Here is a 15,726-nt window from a genome sequence, read left to right on the forward strand (position 1 = left end):
CAAGAAAAATAGGCCGCACACATGTTCAAAGTGTATGGCGGTGTTTGAAACATCACAAAAGTTTGCAACTCATATATGTTCTCACTACAAGCATGAGAGTAAGGCTGAGAGAATGAAGAGACAAATGGCCAAAATGATCCATAGAAGGAAAAAAGGGACCGTCCTTGAACATCAGCAACAACATATCAAGAATTTTGGAGGAGGAGGAGGAGGATCTGCTTTGCAGGTGAACGTGGAAGATCAAGCCCATCATAATAATAATTATGATGCTCCTCCTGGTTTTGATGTTCCTTTATCCGTTGTCAAGATCAAGATGGAGCCTTTTCCATAGATGTTATTATGTTATGTTCTTCAGTTCCTGTTTACTATTTGAATTCACAAGTTCATTAGTGTTTAGTTGTGGGTTCTAATTGTCATGGTTATGGAGTTATATATATGTATTATTAATTATGTTATATTTTGTTGAATTGTTGGGTTTTAGTGATGTTATGTGTGTATTTGAACATTGGTGTTTTATATGAAGTATTTTGTTGTGGGTGTGTGCTACTGAATCGTGGATTCGAGCTATGTTTATATGAATGATTATAATGATAATGATGATATTGAAATTGTTCTTCTGTAACTCTTTAATGGAAAAAATATTGATGGTAGTTTACACGCTAATAAATGGTAATAAATCTTTTAAGAAGATCGAGAATTTAATGATATAATAGTAACAAATAGAAGTGAGAATGTTATTCAACGTTTAATTTTTTTAATTATTTCTATTTAAATTTAATATTGGAGGAACAAAAAATGTGATATATAATTAGTTTTAAAATGGTGCCTCTTAGTCACTCTCACCAAGACCCTAAGTCAATATAATATAAATTGAATTCTATTAATTCGATTTAGCTATGGGTTACTAATATGTATAAATACATACAGAACATTAAATTTTCATCAAAGTGACACTCACAATTGTTAGTGAAGATAATTTTTTAGTTTTTGTGCACTATAAAGGGATTATTAAGAAAAGAATGCGAGAAAAAATAAAATTTAGTGATAAGGATTCGCCAAATGTATTCACTATACTTTGTATGTATATTTTATACTCAAAACTTCTGTATTCATTATACCTTAACCTAGAAGTGATCCAACCTAGTTTGAGAAGAGTTGAGATAATAATATCTAAAGTTCTTAGATTATTTAGTGATTTAAATCAATACTCAGCTTAAAAATATTTGAAGAAAGAATATTTAAAGTTCTTATATTCATAAAATCTGAGTTAATATTTAACTTAAAAAAATTTAAGAATATCTCAATTATTATTGATGACTGGATATAAACAAATCTCAATTAAACCAATATATATTGTTATGTATTATCTTTTAAACTTTATTTCTTTTACATTCTACCATTCAACTTTAAACACCATAAAAATTGTTTTTAAAATATAAATTAATCTTAAAATCAAAACTAAATATATCCTTGCTCATTATAGGTTTAAAAGCTTGATAAACTTTCTTTGTTATTTGTTTTGGCCCAACAATACAAATATATGGTTTGTTTATATGTTTTTGTTTTGTGATCTAAAATGCGATAGGAGATAAATTTTTGAAATTTTTATGAAAAAAAAAGTGTTTTAAAATAAGAGTTAAATGAGATCTAATTATTTTAACTATTTTAGATGGTCCGACGGGTTTAGCCATTTTTACTGTCCTATATGTGACCCTCTCTTTTTTAAAGAGGCGGAATCCTTGACCAACTGTAAACGCCGCAATAGCTAACTCACAGCGACCTCCACCACCGAAGGGAACACATCGTTCTTCTTGTCCACACTAAATTGGTAGCTGGAATTCATCATGCCCAAAGAGAAGAGCCCTGGCTTGAAGATCTTATGGCTCTGGACTTTTGGAACTGCTGCTGGTAATTCGCCTCTCTTTCTTTCTTCTTTTATTCGGTGCCCTCAATTTCGAAGAATCTAATACATTATGACCATTTTTTCTTTGGCAGTATTAGTTGGCAATGCGTTGAGGACAACAATAAGGGACATGGACGCGCTCATGAATGCCGAACAACAAAAACATCATGATCCCCCTCAAATGATAATGGATACGTTGCCTCCCCAAACTGAAGCTGATTTTCCTGATGATAAAACATGATTGCCTTATTGTTTTGTTTCTTTTTTACTTTTTGGGTTATGACTTATGATATTGAATTCTAGAGAGGTTTGTCATCTCTATTGTTGTTCAGAACTTCAAACAATGCGTGATAAAAGAGTGCCCACAACGTGTTTGTTGAATGTCGTGAGTGAAAATTGAGGCTTGCCTTTCCAGCTAATTTTGCATATATATATATATATATATATATATATATATATATATGTTATCTCGGAATAATTTTTTATAAAATCCTCTCTTGGATTAAAAGTTTGTATAGTGTAGATCATGTCCCTTTTATATGAATAAAAATTTATGATGTTATAAATATTTAAAACCTCCATAAATATGACTTGTTATATTATACCAATATTGATCTTTAATTTTTACAAAATGTGAACAAAGAGCTTAATGATCCATCCATCCATCCATCTTATCTATATAAAAATTGATCGACATATTTGTTTACAATTATAGATTGTCATTTCATCTATTACTTTATTATCACGAGTTGAATACTAATTCGAGATCCGGAAGATTCAAGTGCCGACCAAAAACATTCTCAAAAGAGGTTATTGACAAAGAAAAATTCCTAATTAATTTGAAGACTCTTCAAGTGTGCCCACAACACATCTAGAGCTCATTTTAGATGAGCATAATGCTAAAACGGCCACTGAAACTGAACGATCTAAATTAATGATCTGGGCATCGAAAATAGACTCTAATTAAATTAATTCAAAATATCATATCAATAATTTACCTTTAGAGGTAGCCAAATTGTCCAATTTATGTGGCCACTACCACACTAAACTCAACAAAAATGGGCTCTGGCAAAATCATGCGCTCTTCAAATTTTAAAGTTATTCATGAATTTTTTTTGTTGATAATACTTTTTAGTAATCTTTTTTTCAATACCTGAATCTTTCGGATACCTAATTGCTAATTAGTAGTTAACTCTTATTATCACATAAGTTTTTTTTCTTTTAAGTTATAATTTTTATAAATTTTTAAATTTGTTTATGTCTATTTGCTCTTCGCTCAACAGCCTCCATTAGCGTTATCATCTAATTAATATTAGTAATGATTTTAATCAATGTTATTATTATCTTCTAATTAATGAATTTAATATTATTATTAAGTTATTTTCTAGAAAAAAAACTATCCTATTATTTCTTTGTCATTAACTATATTTATTAAAACATTATTCTATTTTTATATATTTATGTCATACATAAAATAACCTATATATTATACTTTTATAGATTTTTGAATTTTAAACATGAAATTATAAGTTGTAAAGTCAATTGATATTCAATGATATTAAAAAAATCATTATAAAAATACTTGAATTTATTTTAATATTTTATAATTGTATTTTCTTTAGCTTATATACATGATTGAAGAATATTATTCAACCATAAGAAATGTTTTTAGTGAAGTACAATTTTATAAGTCAAACTTTTTTTAACTTATATATTACTTTTGTATTTATGTTACTTTTTTTGTTCAAATCTAACTTATGTATCACAATCAAATAGGATAAAAATTTATTCTCTTTTTTATATTTTATCAAAAAATTCTCCTTAAGTAAATATTTTAATATATATATATATATATATATATATATATATATATATAATGTCAAAATTAATTTTTATTATATTATTATTATCATTATTATTGAATTATACTATAGAATTTGTTATGATATAATATATAAAATCCAAAATTCCATTATTATTTTAATTATCTAAAAATTGTGTACAAAAATTTTATACCATTAGCTTGTATTAAGCGGGGTATAAATCTAGTTACGGTAATTTATTGGGTATAATGGTAAAACTAAGTTTTTATAGAAATATATAAACGCTGTTACTTTGCTTAAAATGACACGTGTAAGTCTAAGAAATTGTTACACTTCAAATAATTTTTATCAAAGTAATTTTTTTGTAAGTCCCAGCATCTCTTCTAGAACATAACCCTTGCACAATATTATAAAATTTACCAAAGCATAAATAAACAATAGTTGTTGACAAATTAAACCAGATAAGAATAAGAACAAAAAGGATAATACACCTCACATTTCCCAGCCATGTAAGAGGTTTGAACAATTTGATATTCATTTGAATTATTTGATCTTAGAATCGTTTCATCAATTGAATAGAACCAAACAGTTTGATTCAAACGAGAATCCAATTGAAATAAAGCAAAACGAACTTGAATTGAGATGTGAATATAGCAATAAGGAAATTAAGACGAGAAAGAATGCAATCATTGCGAGAGACGAAAATGGCGACTACGAAAGAGATAGCGATGGCAATGATTGAAAGAGATGATAATGACAAAATTTTGGTGAATCAGTGATCTGAGAGAGACTTGAACCACGATGATGAAGGGGTTAATCGCTAGAGAAAAAAAAAAATCCAGTGTGGGAGTGTGCGATGTAGGCATCTAAAAATGGTTTTAGGGTCGCTTGGTTGGGACATGGAGAACGTACACCTGACATTTTTCTTTCACTATTCCCATTTTTTCCCTCAATTATTTTTCTTTTAATAATTCAGGTCACGCATTCCCCACCAACCATTCGTTTCACCACAATCCAAATTCTAAGCCTGTAAGCCTTGAAAATGTTTTTTCCCCCTGGTTGGTTTGAAATTAGTTTTCAAACTAACATTTATAAGTTTCTAGGTCTATAAATGGCATGAATTAGAAATAAAATACATAAATTAATTGTGACAGAAGTATGCCTTGGGATAAGACTGGCATTGGTTTTGATTGTGCTCGTCATGATGCCACCGGCAGGTGGGTGAAGGGAGCTGCCGGTTGCATCCCAGCTGGGTCTGTTCACAGGACCGAACTCTTTGCGATTTGGAGGGGTCTTTCTCTTGCAAGGGAGTGTGGCTGCCGTCAGCTAGTGTGTGAGACTGAGTGCTTGGATGCGTTTTTCATGGTGACGTCCCACCTTCATGAGCCGTCTTTGGCAGAGGATGCTGATCTGCTCGTGCAAATTAGAGATTTGCTTCAGCTGAGTTGGGAAGTTCAGTTCAGCATTATCCCAAGAGAATCAAATTCTGTGGCAGACGGTTTAGCCAAGATGGGTGCTTACAACCTTGCTGGGGCTGAGGAGTGGCTGGATCTGCCGTTGGAGCTATGTGAGATCTTGAACAGGGAAGCCTCCATGGCGTGCTGACCCTGTTCAGTGTTTCTTGTTTTTTGCATTTTTTCCTTTCCTTTTTAGCTGTAACTCTACCCAAAAAATTTATAAAATTAGAATTTAAGGATAAGCTGGGGATTGTAATGGTTTAAAAAATTCAGCCAAGTGTCAACCTGAAAATTAAGGGGGAAAGTCTAATATTGATACACCTCAGAAGGTAAATAAGCACTGACATGAAAAGAATATGTAGCAGAAGCAGACACGAAAATTTCAATACGAATGCTTCAAGGGGCATGCAGTACAATTTCAATTACATGTTCAAGACCTACATGAAAATCAAAATTTGGATGACCATCATTAAATACTGCATGTGAATGCCATAATAACAGAGTATTATTTACGGAAGTAATCAAATGAATCAACAATTTTATATTCAATTTCTAATATAATTGCTACCTAAAAATAGGAAGTTATATAATCTTGAACATGAAAATTAGTAAATAGCTTTCAAAGTGACAGGTAAATCAGTTTCTCCCTTTAAAAAAAGGGCATATGGAGAATCAAACATCACCAACTGAAGTGCAACAATAAAGTTCGATCAGCATGGAAAATATCTATATTGGGAGTGTTAGGCACAATTCGTTCAATGGGAATAGGTCAACAAAAGTAAAACCTTCATTCAAAAATCAATATTCTACTCAATCCTAAAATTGTCACCCAACCTTGCAAGAGGAATAGGACCAAACATCAAAATTACATAAATAAACTAGTAAAACATACCGAAGCTACCTTTGTCAGTAATCATCATGTTTTCCAACTTTTTGGCAGCCTCAGTCATGCCGTGAGCATTGTAAGCCTGCATTAAGCAAGCAAAAGTGATGCTATCAGGTTCACAATTTCTTTCCTTCATTGCCCGGAAAACTTCACCCATCTTTTCTAAGTCGCCAGCTTGGCCATAGGCACTAATAACACTATTAAAGAAGGGAGTATCCAATACTACGTCGGAATTTTCTACATGCCTCATGATTGAGTCAACTTTGTCAATAAGCCCAGCTTTGCTATATGCATTGACAAGAGAGCAATAAGTTACAGTGTTAGGCTTCACACCTAGATGCTTCATCCTGTTGAAGTGTTTATCCATCTTCTCAATTTCTCCAGCTTTTCCAAACACATCAATAACCGTATTATATGTTACAATTGTAGGAGAGAAAAATCTCCGTTTCATAAAATCCATAACAGACTGCATCTTCTCATACATGCCTGCTTTCCCATAGGACTTTATCATCATATTGAATGTCTTTAAGTCTGCTTTAACGCCCATTAGCTGAAATTCATCATACCATTTCTCCATCTTGTCAATTTTCCTACCTTCTCCGTAAGCTCCTATAATAGAGTTCAGTGTGAAAACATCTGGTTGGCAATTGCCACTTTCAACCATATCCGCCAGTGAGTTTTCCATGTGTTCAAACATGCCAGCCTTTCCATACCCATCAATTATGGTATTATATGTGACATTGTTACATTCAATGCCTACATAAGACATCTCCGAAAGAACATGACCAATTAAATCAAAACGTTGAAATTTTGTGCAGCTGCTGATAAGAATAGAATAAGTATATATATCCGGTTCACAGTCAACAACTGATTTCATATCTTCAACAGTACGAAATGCCTGATGAAGGGAACCACTTAGACCGTAAGCACCTACCAGAGCGGTGTAGACATCAACAGTAGGTCTAAGCCCTTCCGACAACATGATCTCAAAGAGCTGACCAGCCTCTTCAGGTTTCCTGCACTTGCCAAGCATCATCAATATTTTTGCATATGTTTGGCATCTAGGTTCATACCAATGTTGCCTACGAAGAAGTGCAAAAATCTGCAAAAAAGATGTCCATCAAATTTCAGAAAAGGCTAAAGCTAAACCCTAAACCCAATAAGTCCCTATAAGAATATACCTAAGAATATTCCAATTCTTTTAATATTTTTTTAACAAGGATCTAATTACAATTTTTTTATTAACTACCACGACCTAATTACAAACTTTTAAAGTATAAGAACCTACTCACAAATTTGGTAAAATTATAAGGACTTCCATATTAATTAAACCTTTAGATGATAATAATAATAATAACAAGAAGAAAAGTATTAAAAACTTGAGCAAAAGATATTGTGCTGCATTGGCTTTCTTTAAGTAACATTACACATTTCTTCCTTTGATTGTCATGGCTACATTAACTTCCTTACATAGGAGATCAATGTCATGCTGACAGTAGAGTTAGTGACATATCACCTAAATATCAAGGATAATGTATAATTTTATAAATCATGGAGTGTTGTGTGTAACAACACATAATTCAAGAGAGATTAGTGAAATTTTTCCTAAGTTAAACCACCAAAATCATGAGCCCTATAAAATAATTAACACAAAAACATGCTAAAATGGAGTACACCCACCGATTCCTCACAATTTTCTTTTATTTTATTTCTTGATAAAAGAAACTCATTAAGATGAAAGGTAAAAATCATGGAGGACAACAATTAGAATTCCAACAAATGACAAACAAAACAAAAGCAGAGCTATCCATAAACCATTGCTTTTGAATCTCTCATCATGTCTGAGATGGAAAATCCTCTTAACAAAATTAGAGCTATCTATAAAGTAGATGCCAATCATCTTATCCTATCCCATAAAACTTGTTTGTCAGAAAATCTTAAAACCTACCAATTTAAGAGAAGGGAGGGGAATGACAAGAAAGTGGCACATTTTATCTCCCTTGCATCTCAGTCTCCAATTTCAAAACTCCCTCCAAATTGGTGGACAAATAGGAACTAGCTAAATTTCTCTTTATTTTTCCCATCAAACTTATTGATCATCCAAACAAGAGAATGACATGTTCTATTCTCCTTCACTACTGGCCTTTCCCTTCTATTCCATTGAGAGTAGTCATGCCCTTCCATCATCAAGAAAACACCCACACATACGCTTATATGGTTAAGGAGATCTCCCCATAACTTGCCTAAGTACACAACAAGACACTAAACTTGCAAAACATTGGAGATATCATAAAACCAACCAAGAAAATTCATCATCATGTGTACATCCTCACCATTGATCACAACATTTTTTTACTTTTGATTTTTCACCATTGTTTGTTGTTAAAATTCATGGTTACTCAGAAGAAATATTAGAGTAACTAGACTAAAGAGAGAAAGATAATATATTGTGTTTAGATTCTCGTTTGTTACAATAGACCAATATATATATAGAGAGGAGAGTAATAAATGTAAAGCACATTTCAACTACTCTCCATTAATACACCATTTAAACTACTAACCACTACCTAACAATAGGATCACTTCTCATATTTCAGCACTCCCCCTCAAGCTTGAGCATGTAGATAACATGCATCAAACTTGGAACATAAATAACTGATAGAAGATATTATGAGATATCAAAGGATAATCTCTTTTATGTTTAAAACTCCCACCTCGAGCTAAAGCTTAATAAGTGAAAACTATATTGCCAACGGTTTAAATTGGAAGCTGGAATCTAACACAACACCATAAACATCACTTTATGCCATGAGGAAAACTAGAGGCCAAATGCACAACATACCGATGTGAGACGCTTGGAAGTTAGGTGACATACTCCCCCTCAATGTGACAGTGGCATTGAACAATCAACCAAATACAAGAAGAAAAACATAGACAGCTGAGAAGACCACAAGGCCAAGGGCATAGACAGAAATGCAGAAAAGCGCAAAATAAGAAAGATGTGATCAGCAGTGGAGTACGAGACAGACACGGATGAACAGGGCAGTAGAGCCTGACCAAAAAGGGAAATGCAAAAAAAATGCAACAGATGAAAAATTGTCAGATGTGAAAAAAAACGACCACTTCTGGAAAGAGAACAACTAGGCAATCAAGGCGGTGCAAGAAGCGGCAGAATACAGTAGCAGATGCGCCCTCATGTGCTGGTGGAAGTGATGGAACTTTGAAGTGACTTGTTCATGAAAGAGAAGCAGCGTGTGGATTATCAGGCACGACACTGTTGACAGGGTTGGACATCTCTAGACAAGGAGAAGCTCATGATATGATCGTTGGTCAGATTGGATGACGGTGAACGGTGGCGGCAGCACCAGAGAAGTTCTGAAGGTGGTTAGATTGTTGGAAGGTGGTTTTGGGCTGCGAGAGTAATAAATGTAAAACACCTATCAACTACTCTCCAGTAATGCACCATCTAAACTACTAAACATTATATAACATTAATATTACTTCTCATATTTCAACAATTACTTTTTTCAAATTTTCACCCTCTTAATAGCATAATCTCATGAACGGTGAGATGCTCGACTCGCTCACTTGCAATTTGTACATTACAAATATCCTCTACCCTGTGTTATTGATTTTAAGAGTATACTAGATACCCAATTGACATGTTAGCCTTTATGAATCAAGTTCGTCTAAATTCATGAAAGCTCCAAGTTTAAATGAAACTCTTGTTTGATTGCCTTGCCTCCATGCAACATTGAACATAAAAATGGCCCCTACATGATTTTTTGTTTAACTTGTCCCTAACATTTACAAAGAGCTTCAATATCATCCTTCCGTTATATGAGGATGAGGTGGATGAAGGGAGAGTTAGAACTTAGAAAGGGTATTGTAGGAAACTTTCTTTCCTCTTAGAAGTTTCTGTCACATGTTTTACAGAAGTATGATTTTTAAAACAGTTTGTAAACGTTAGGGATGATTTTGACAAAAAAAAGTAAAAAGTTTATGGACCATTTCTATTTTCACCCTAATTTGGAAATAACTTTATACATAACACAGCAAAAAGCATCAAACTAGAACCTACCTTGAGTGCAGCCTGCCATCGACACCCTTTGATGGCCTCATCCAAGGCTTCAAGAACAGCCTTGGGCCATAGCTGCCTGTGCTTCCATGACTTCCCTTTGTTTTCCACCCCTTTGATGGCAGCTTCCGTTCGCAGAATCCGCGATAGGTCCTTGTTGGAATCCTTTTGGATCCCAGGAGACAATGGTTTCAAGCCTCGCTTCATGAATTCAACACGAAGTGGGAATGGTGGGTTTGGAGCGGTGTTGCTGCGGCTGTGTTTAAGGAATTCCGTTGAATGCATGAAAGGGGCTGTGGAGGAGACGGAAGAGGCCCATCTAAGGCAAATGGAGTCCACGAGATGAATCTCCATTGGAGAGAGTGAGTGTGATTTCTGTGAGTCAGGTTGTGCTTGCGGGAATGAGAGGACGAGCACAACTACTAAATTAAAATTCCAATGCATTTAGCAATCCCATTGATCCACATTTTGGCACCACATTCATGTGTTTTCCCACCATTTTTCCCTAGCAAATCATAAGCATTACCCTTCATGCTCATGCATGTCAATTTTGATGTGTTCTGCAACAAAGCACTGATAGTCAATGGCAAAATAATGCATGTCATATCTATAGGAGAATGAAGCATGCATGATGTGACAAATCAATTGGATTCTACGATGTGAGTTGATGTTTGGCTTCGTGCAGTTAATGCACAAGATGCTGAACTATAGATGATGCACACAGATTCTCATAATAACTTTGAGCATCAGCAATATTATATGCCCCTATATGTATCTATAAGTACCAACCTTTAAATCATAATCATAAGCAAGTGCAGTGCACTTTTATGATTTCCATCAAAGTATCTATGTAAGCATATCATTTATATCTTGCACCTTTTTTAGCCAATTCTTATGTCTAGCATAGTAAGCGTATTTGGCTAATTCCAACTTCAAGGATTCTTAGGCACAGATAGTCTTAAACTTTTAATTCCACAAGCTTTTAAATGTCTTTCCAAGACATACAAGATTCATAATTTCACCAAACAATTCGTATATCCTTCATTACTTAATATGAAACTCAAAGCCTTAAATTCATATTTCTCTTGACTACAACTTTCCCCTAGACTTTATGAAAACTACATTTATCAAAATTCTAATTTTAATTACTTTTAGTTTCAACCAAGTTAACTTAATTACTCTAAGAAACTAAAAATTAGAATTCTTGATTCATAATTTCTAATTAACCATCATTTAATGTTAACCTATGGGTAATTCTTAGTGATTACTTGAACTGTTTACTTATCAATTTGATATGTTTGTACTCAAAAGGAAAAGGCTAATGAACAAAAAGAATTAGATCTGTACTCCTGGTCTATTCACTCATTCATCATGATTTCCAATTGGATTTCTTGCAAAAATCCAAAATACCACAAGACATGGTGGCAACCATCAGCATGGTACCTATGTTTGACTCATTTTCTACATGGAATCAGGGAGCAAACTGTGTTTTGTATAATGAATCAAATTTAAAACAGCCAAATAAGAGTCCCAATAGACATAAAGGAAACAATTCAACCTGCAACAACTTCTCCCCATGTGGATCGTTTTACATGCCGTTTCCCAGACTTTGAAGTCCCATCAGCACTCAACTCTTCATTCTTTTCTTCTGCCTGGCCTCCTAAAAAATATAATACCAGGATTAGTACCATTCCTTCAATAAGTTCCGAAGAAGCTATACAAGTGACTACCATACTTTCTTACCTCAAATTACTTACATGACAACAACTCTAATGGTACTCATTAAAAAGCATCTAGTTACATTTTCTAACTCTAGTAATTAATCCAAAAGCCACCTAATCTAATTAGTTCTCTAGCCACAGAAATGGTTTCTGCTCTAATTAACTTATATAAATCCTAGTTGACCATTTGCAAAGCTTAAACCAGCTTATTCCTAAGCTTAGAAAGAACATCAATTACCCACTCTAACCAATATGAACATGTGTTAATAATCACCCACATGCATCATCATTTTAAGCTCAGTTAAACCATAAAAAGCTATTATCAACGGCATCATCAACTCAATAATCACAATTAACCAAAAAACCCTACCACAGAGCTTAATTTGATAGTCGCAGAATTTTAGGGATAAAGGCAGTTAGCAGAAGCAGCAACAGCTCGGGCAGTTTCAGCAGTAACATGGACGTCGACTACCACTACAACTCACGGCAGCAGTTCCAATAAGACAAAACAGAACCAGCGACGCAGCCCGAATCCGGTGAAATAGGGGCGGTGGAAGAGAGAAGGCAGAGGTGACGGCGTTGGAACAGGTTCAGAAGCAGAATCGGCAGTGGTTCCGGCAGCTTCAGCGGCAGCAGTTCCAGCGGACAGGGACGGCAGGGCGTAGTAGCAGCAATGGTTTCTCCCAGCGACTCTTCCTCTTTTTCGAGCTCGCCTCTTCTCTCTTCTCAACCTCCCTTTCTCACGGTCTCACTTCTCCTCTGCTATCCACGACTCTTACGTACGTGCAACAATTACAATACCGCCAACACTTCCACGCCACTCCCTTTGGCCTTCCCTCTCGGCCTCTGTCTTAAAGCGGATACTCCAATGAAGTTATCCAATTTGTCTTCCGCTGAACTCTCATCCAAGACCATTGGATGGATTTTGATAGAAATAAGAGTGAATACCTAAATCAATTTATTCGAGGGACTACCAGGCCAAAAGAAAAATACCTTTTTCGATTTTGGATATGTAACTTTGTGGGATTCGTTATTTCTATTGTTAATATTGACACGTGATTTAATCAATTTAATAAAAGTAAAGATCAGAAATTAAAAAAAAAAATTGTTAAGAATTTTGCTGTTTTTTAAAGTAATTGTTAGACACTGTTTAAAAATTAAAAAAGAAGAAACAAATATTGTGTAAATAACTAAATATAGATTAATTTTAATTGGATCAATATCAAGGTTCAGAAAATCGGATCGATTATCGAACCACTTTAATTACTGATTCAGTAGTTTATTAATTTAACCGATTTAACTGGAAAAACCGTTTTAAAATAAACACTTGATTCTATAAAAATTCAATGAATAAAGCAATTGGTTCTAAACACTCTTCTACAGCATTTGTTTATTTCAAAAGGGGATCATAAACAACTAGTTTTATGAATAAACAAACTACAATGATATGCAATGCCAAAAATAGGCCAATGATAAAATAAAAAGGGGTTTCTCTCTTCAATTCTATGTTCAAGCTTGTAGCATACCAGAATCAACAGAATAATACCGTTAAAATAGTCTCCCTTCTTAATTCTTATATACCTCAAAGAATTTTCTACAAAATGAAAATTGAACACAACACATAGATTTAAAACAAAAACAAAACAACACTCAGAAATCAATCACCTCTTCTAAACACAGCCTTAAAACAAAACAGAACAACATTCAAAGTATGAGCATCTATTCTATTATATAAAAATCGGATCTAGACGCCTAGCGAGGGGCCTCTCGACTTGCATCTGAAAAATAATAACACAGTATGGAATGAGAACCGGAGGTTTTCAGCATGGTAAAAGTGCCACGCGTATAATAAATAAGGTCTTGAGAATGCCATAGGCAATCCTAGAACTCTGTTATTCAGTTATCCAACTTAATTACTAAACAGAAGCCATAAATAGGGGTAGGTATTCTAAATCTGCCTAACTTACCCAATTTCAAACCTAACATAACACCAAACCATTTCACCTTTTCCTCCATCCCGCCATCATCCATAATGCAACAGAAACAAGCAACAAAACAAGTTCACGCACAAGCAATGAGCAGATAGTGCAAGTAGCAAGTATAACAGGTAGCAGGTGGTATATATCAATTAGGCAAACCCAGAAAATGCATAGCAATCAAAACAAGCAAATGCATATGAAGCATAACTATCCTATGGCTAATGAGGCTTATCTGTCGGTTATCCAGCCAACCTGACAAGTCCGAAAATCTTAGATTGTCCCCCGTCGCGCATTCCCAAGAGTTTATGCATATATTTTACATTCAACATCAAGTAATCGCTCAATTGGGACTATCCATACCCAGAAATTTATACGTGCCCAGTCACTCTTACGACGTAGGGTCAACAGAGTGTCGAGATTTAACTTGTAGCAACCCTCAGTTTTAAAAATATAAATATAAATAAGTTATAATTTATTTTATAAATTGGAGTTTTCTATTTTTAGAAATTATTTTATTATCAGTAATTGAACTAATTTTATAACTATTTGAATTCAATCAAATTCACATTCTTATATATGTATATTTTATGATGAAATATTTTACATAATTAACACTATAATTTTAGTAATTTATAAGTAATGAAACTTATATGTATATTTTAATTTAAGTAAACGATATTTTAATTTAAAAAATAGAGTTTAACTAATAATATTATTATTGAGTTCGATATTTGTCGATATAAATAAATATTGGTATTTTTTTATGAGCTTAACTTTGCTAATGCTTCACCAAATACCTTCTACCTTTAAATTATTAATACCATTTAAATTAATAACTCATATATTATTAATTTAATATATAAATTATTATTATTATTATTATTATTATTAATCATAAAGCACGAAAACAAAAGACAGCTTCGATTATGCATTACGTTGCATATATTATTATTATTATTATTATTATTATTATTATTATTATTATTATCTTATGCAGGTACGCATATATATATATATAGCGGCAGCCATTTACCTAATGAAAAGTCGTTGTATATGTATACATATATGTAATATATAATTAATGAGTATCATTAACTTTATTATATCATTAGCTTTATATATAATAGTATCATCTGAAAGAATAAATAGTATTTATTTTATTATCATTATTATACTTGCGCTGCCATATATATATATATATATAATACGAAAGAAGAAGTGGCGAAAGAGAAGAGTGACTGAGAGAGTGAAGCGTGAGAACGTAAACCTCCTCTAACTTTTTGGCTTCGATTTCTTACAATTCGTAATTCTAATAAAAAATCTAATCCGGTACAAGTATTTGTATCCTTCTTCTCTATATGTTGGCACCACTTTTAATCGGTAGAAGATGACGATAACGTAACTTCTTTACCCCCTTTGACTTCGGCCAACTGGAGTTATAGGAAGCACGGACGATTCTGGACGTTTTCTTTTTCGATAGCTCAGTCAGAAAGCTTATCCGGAGCTTTGAATATTTTGATTCTGTACGAAGGTATGGTTTTGGTTTCTCGTAGTTAATGTTTAATGTCACGTGAAAACTTAGACTAGAAGACCTTAAGATAGGAATGAACTGAATATATAATTGATGGATTGTGTATATGGAATAGAATGTGTGGTTTATTTGTTGTTAGTAATTTGCTGTTGAAGTTGGTTGGTTTTGAAAAAAAATTAATATTGGTATTTATTTGATTTTGAAATAATTTGTTACTGGAAATTATTTGAATGACTGAGAGGTATTTGGTTTGATAATTAGGACCCTTGAAGGGTGGCAGAAATTCGAAATTTAGAGGAGATACTGCCAAAATTTCTATAAGAATTGGAGTTTTGATTTGAAGTGTTA

At 33.3% G+C, this 15,726-nt stretch overlaps 1 protein-coding gene and 1 long non-coding RNA gene across 5 annotated transcripts; one reads left to right on the top strand and one right to left on the bottom strand.

Annotated features, from left to right (window-relative positions):
* The first annotated feature begins 1,653 nt into the window (after nucleotides 1-1,653).
* On the top strand, nucleotides 1,654-2,284 carry LOC112708445 (uncharacterized). Its single transcript, XR_003156336.3, has 2 exons — nucleotides 1,654-1,908; nucleotides 1,996-2,284. It is a non-coding gene; the product is annotated as an uncharacterized lncRNA (long non-coding RNA).
* Nucleotides 2,285-4,488: 2,204 nt separating this feature from the next.
* LOC112707519 (uncharacterized) lies at nucleotides 4,489-12,900 on the bottom strand. 4 transcript variants are annotated; one of them, XM_025759276.2, is made up of 6 exons: nucleotides 12,239-12,900; nucleotides 11,706-11,807; nucleotides 10,151-10,707; nucleotides 6,085-7,171; nucleotides 5,469-5,620; nucleotides 4,489-5,387 (listed from the first exon to the last, which is right to left on the bottom strand). In XM_025759276.2, the coding sequence occupies exons 3-5, from the start codon at nucleotides 10,589-10,591 to the stop codon at nucleotides 5,580-5,582; spliced, it is 1,569 nt and encodes a 522-aa protein (XP_025615061.1). In that variant the 5' UTR covers nucleotides 10,592-10,707; nucleotides 11,706-11,807; nucleotides 12,239-12,900; the 3' UTR covers nucleotides 4,489-5,387; nucleotides 5,469-5,579. The 4 variants fall into 4 exon arrangements, with proteins under 4 accessions (XP_025615061.1, XP_025615060.1, XP_025615059.1 ...); XM_025759275.3 differs by having other exon boundaries at nucleotides 6,076-7,171; XM_025759274.2 differs by lacking the exon at nucleotides 5,469-5,620.
* Nucleotides 12,901-15,726: the final 2,826 nt, after the last annotated feature.

Source organism: Arachis hypogaea, chromosome 8 (genome assembly GCF_003086295.3).
Source record: "Arachis hypogaea cultivar Tifrunner chromosome 8, arahy.Tifrunner.gnm2.J5K5, whole genome shotgun sequence".
NCBI lineage: Eukaryota > Viridiplantae > Streptophyta > Magnoliopsida > Fabales > Fabaceae > Arachis > Arachis hypogaea.

Bases quoted from the DNA above. Each gene is read 5' to 3' on its own strand.
- LOC112707519 (XM_025759273.2), bottom strand. From the start codon at position 10,591: ATGCATTGGAATTTTAATTTAGTAGTTGTGCTCGTCCTCTCATTCCCG. The intron at 7,172-10,150 runs GTAGGTTCTAGT...TCTTTTTTGCAG, and splicing joins GATGGCAGGCTGCACTCAAG to ATTTTTGCACTTCTTCGTAG. The intron at 5,388-6,075 runs GTATGTTTTACT...TTTTTTGGGTAG, and splicing joins TACTGACAAAGGTAGCTTCG to AGTTACAGCTAAAAAGGAAA.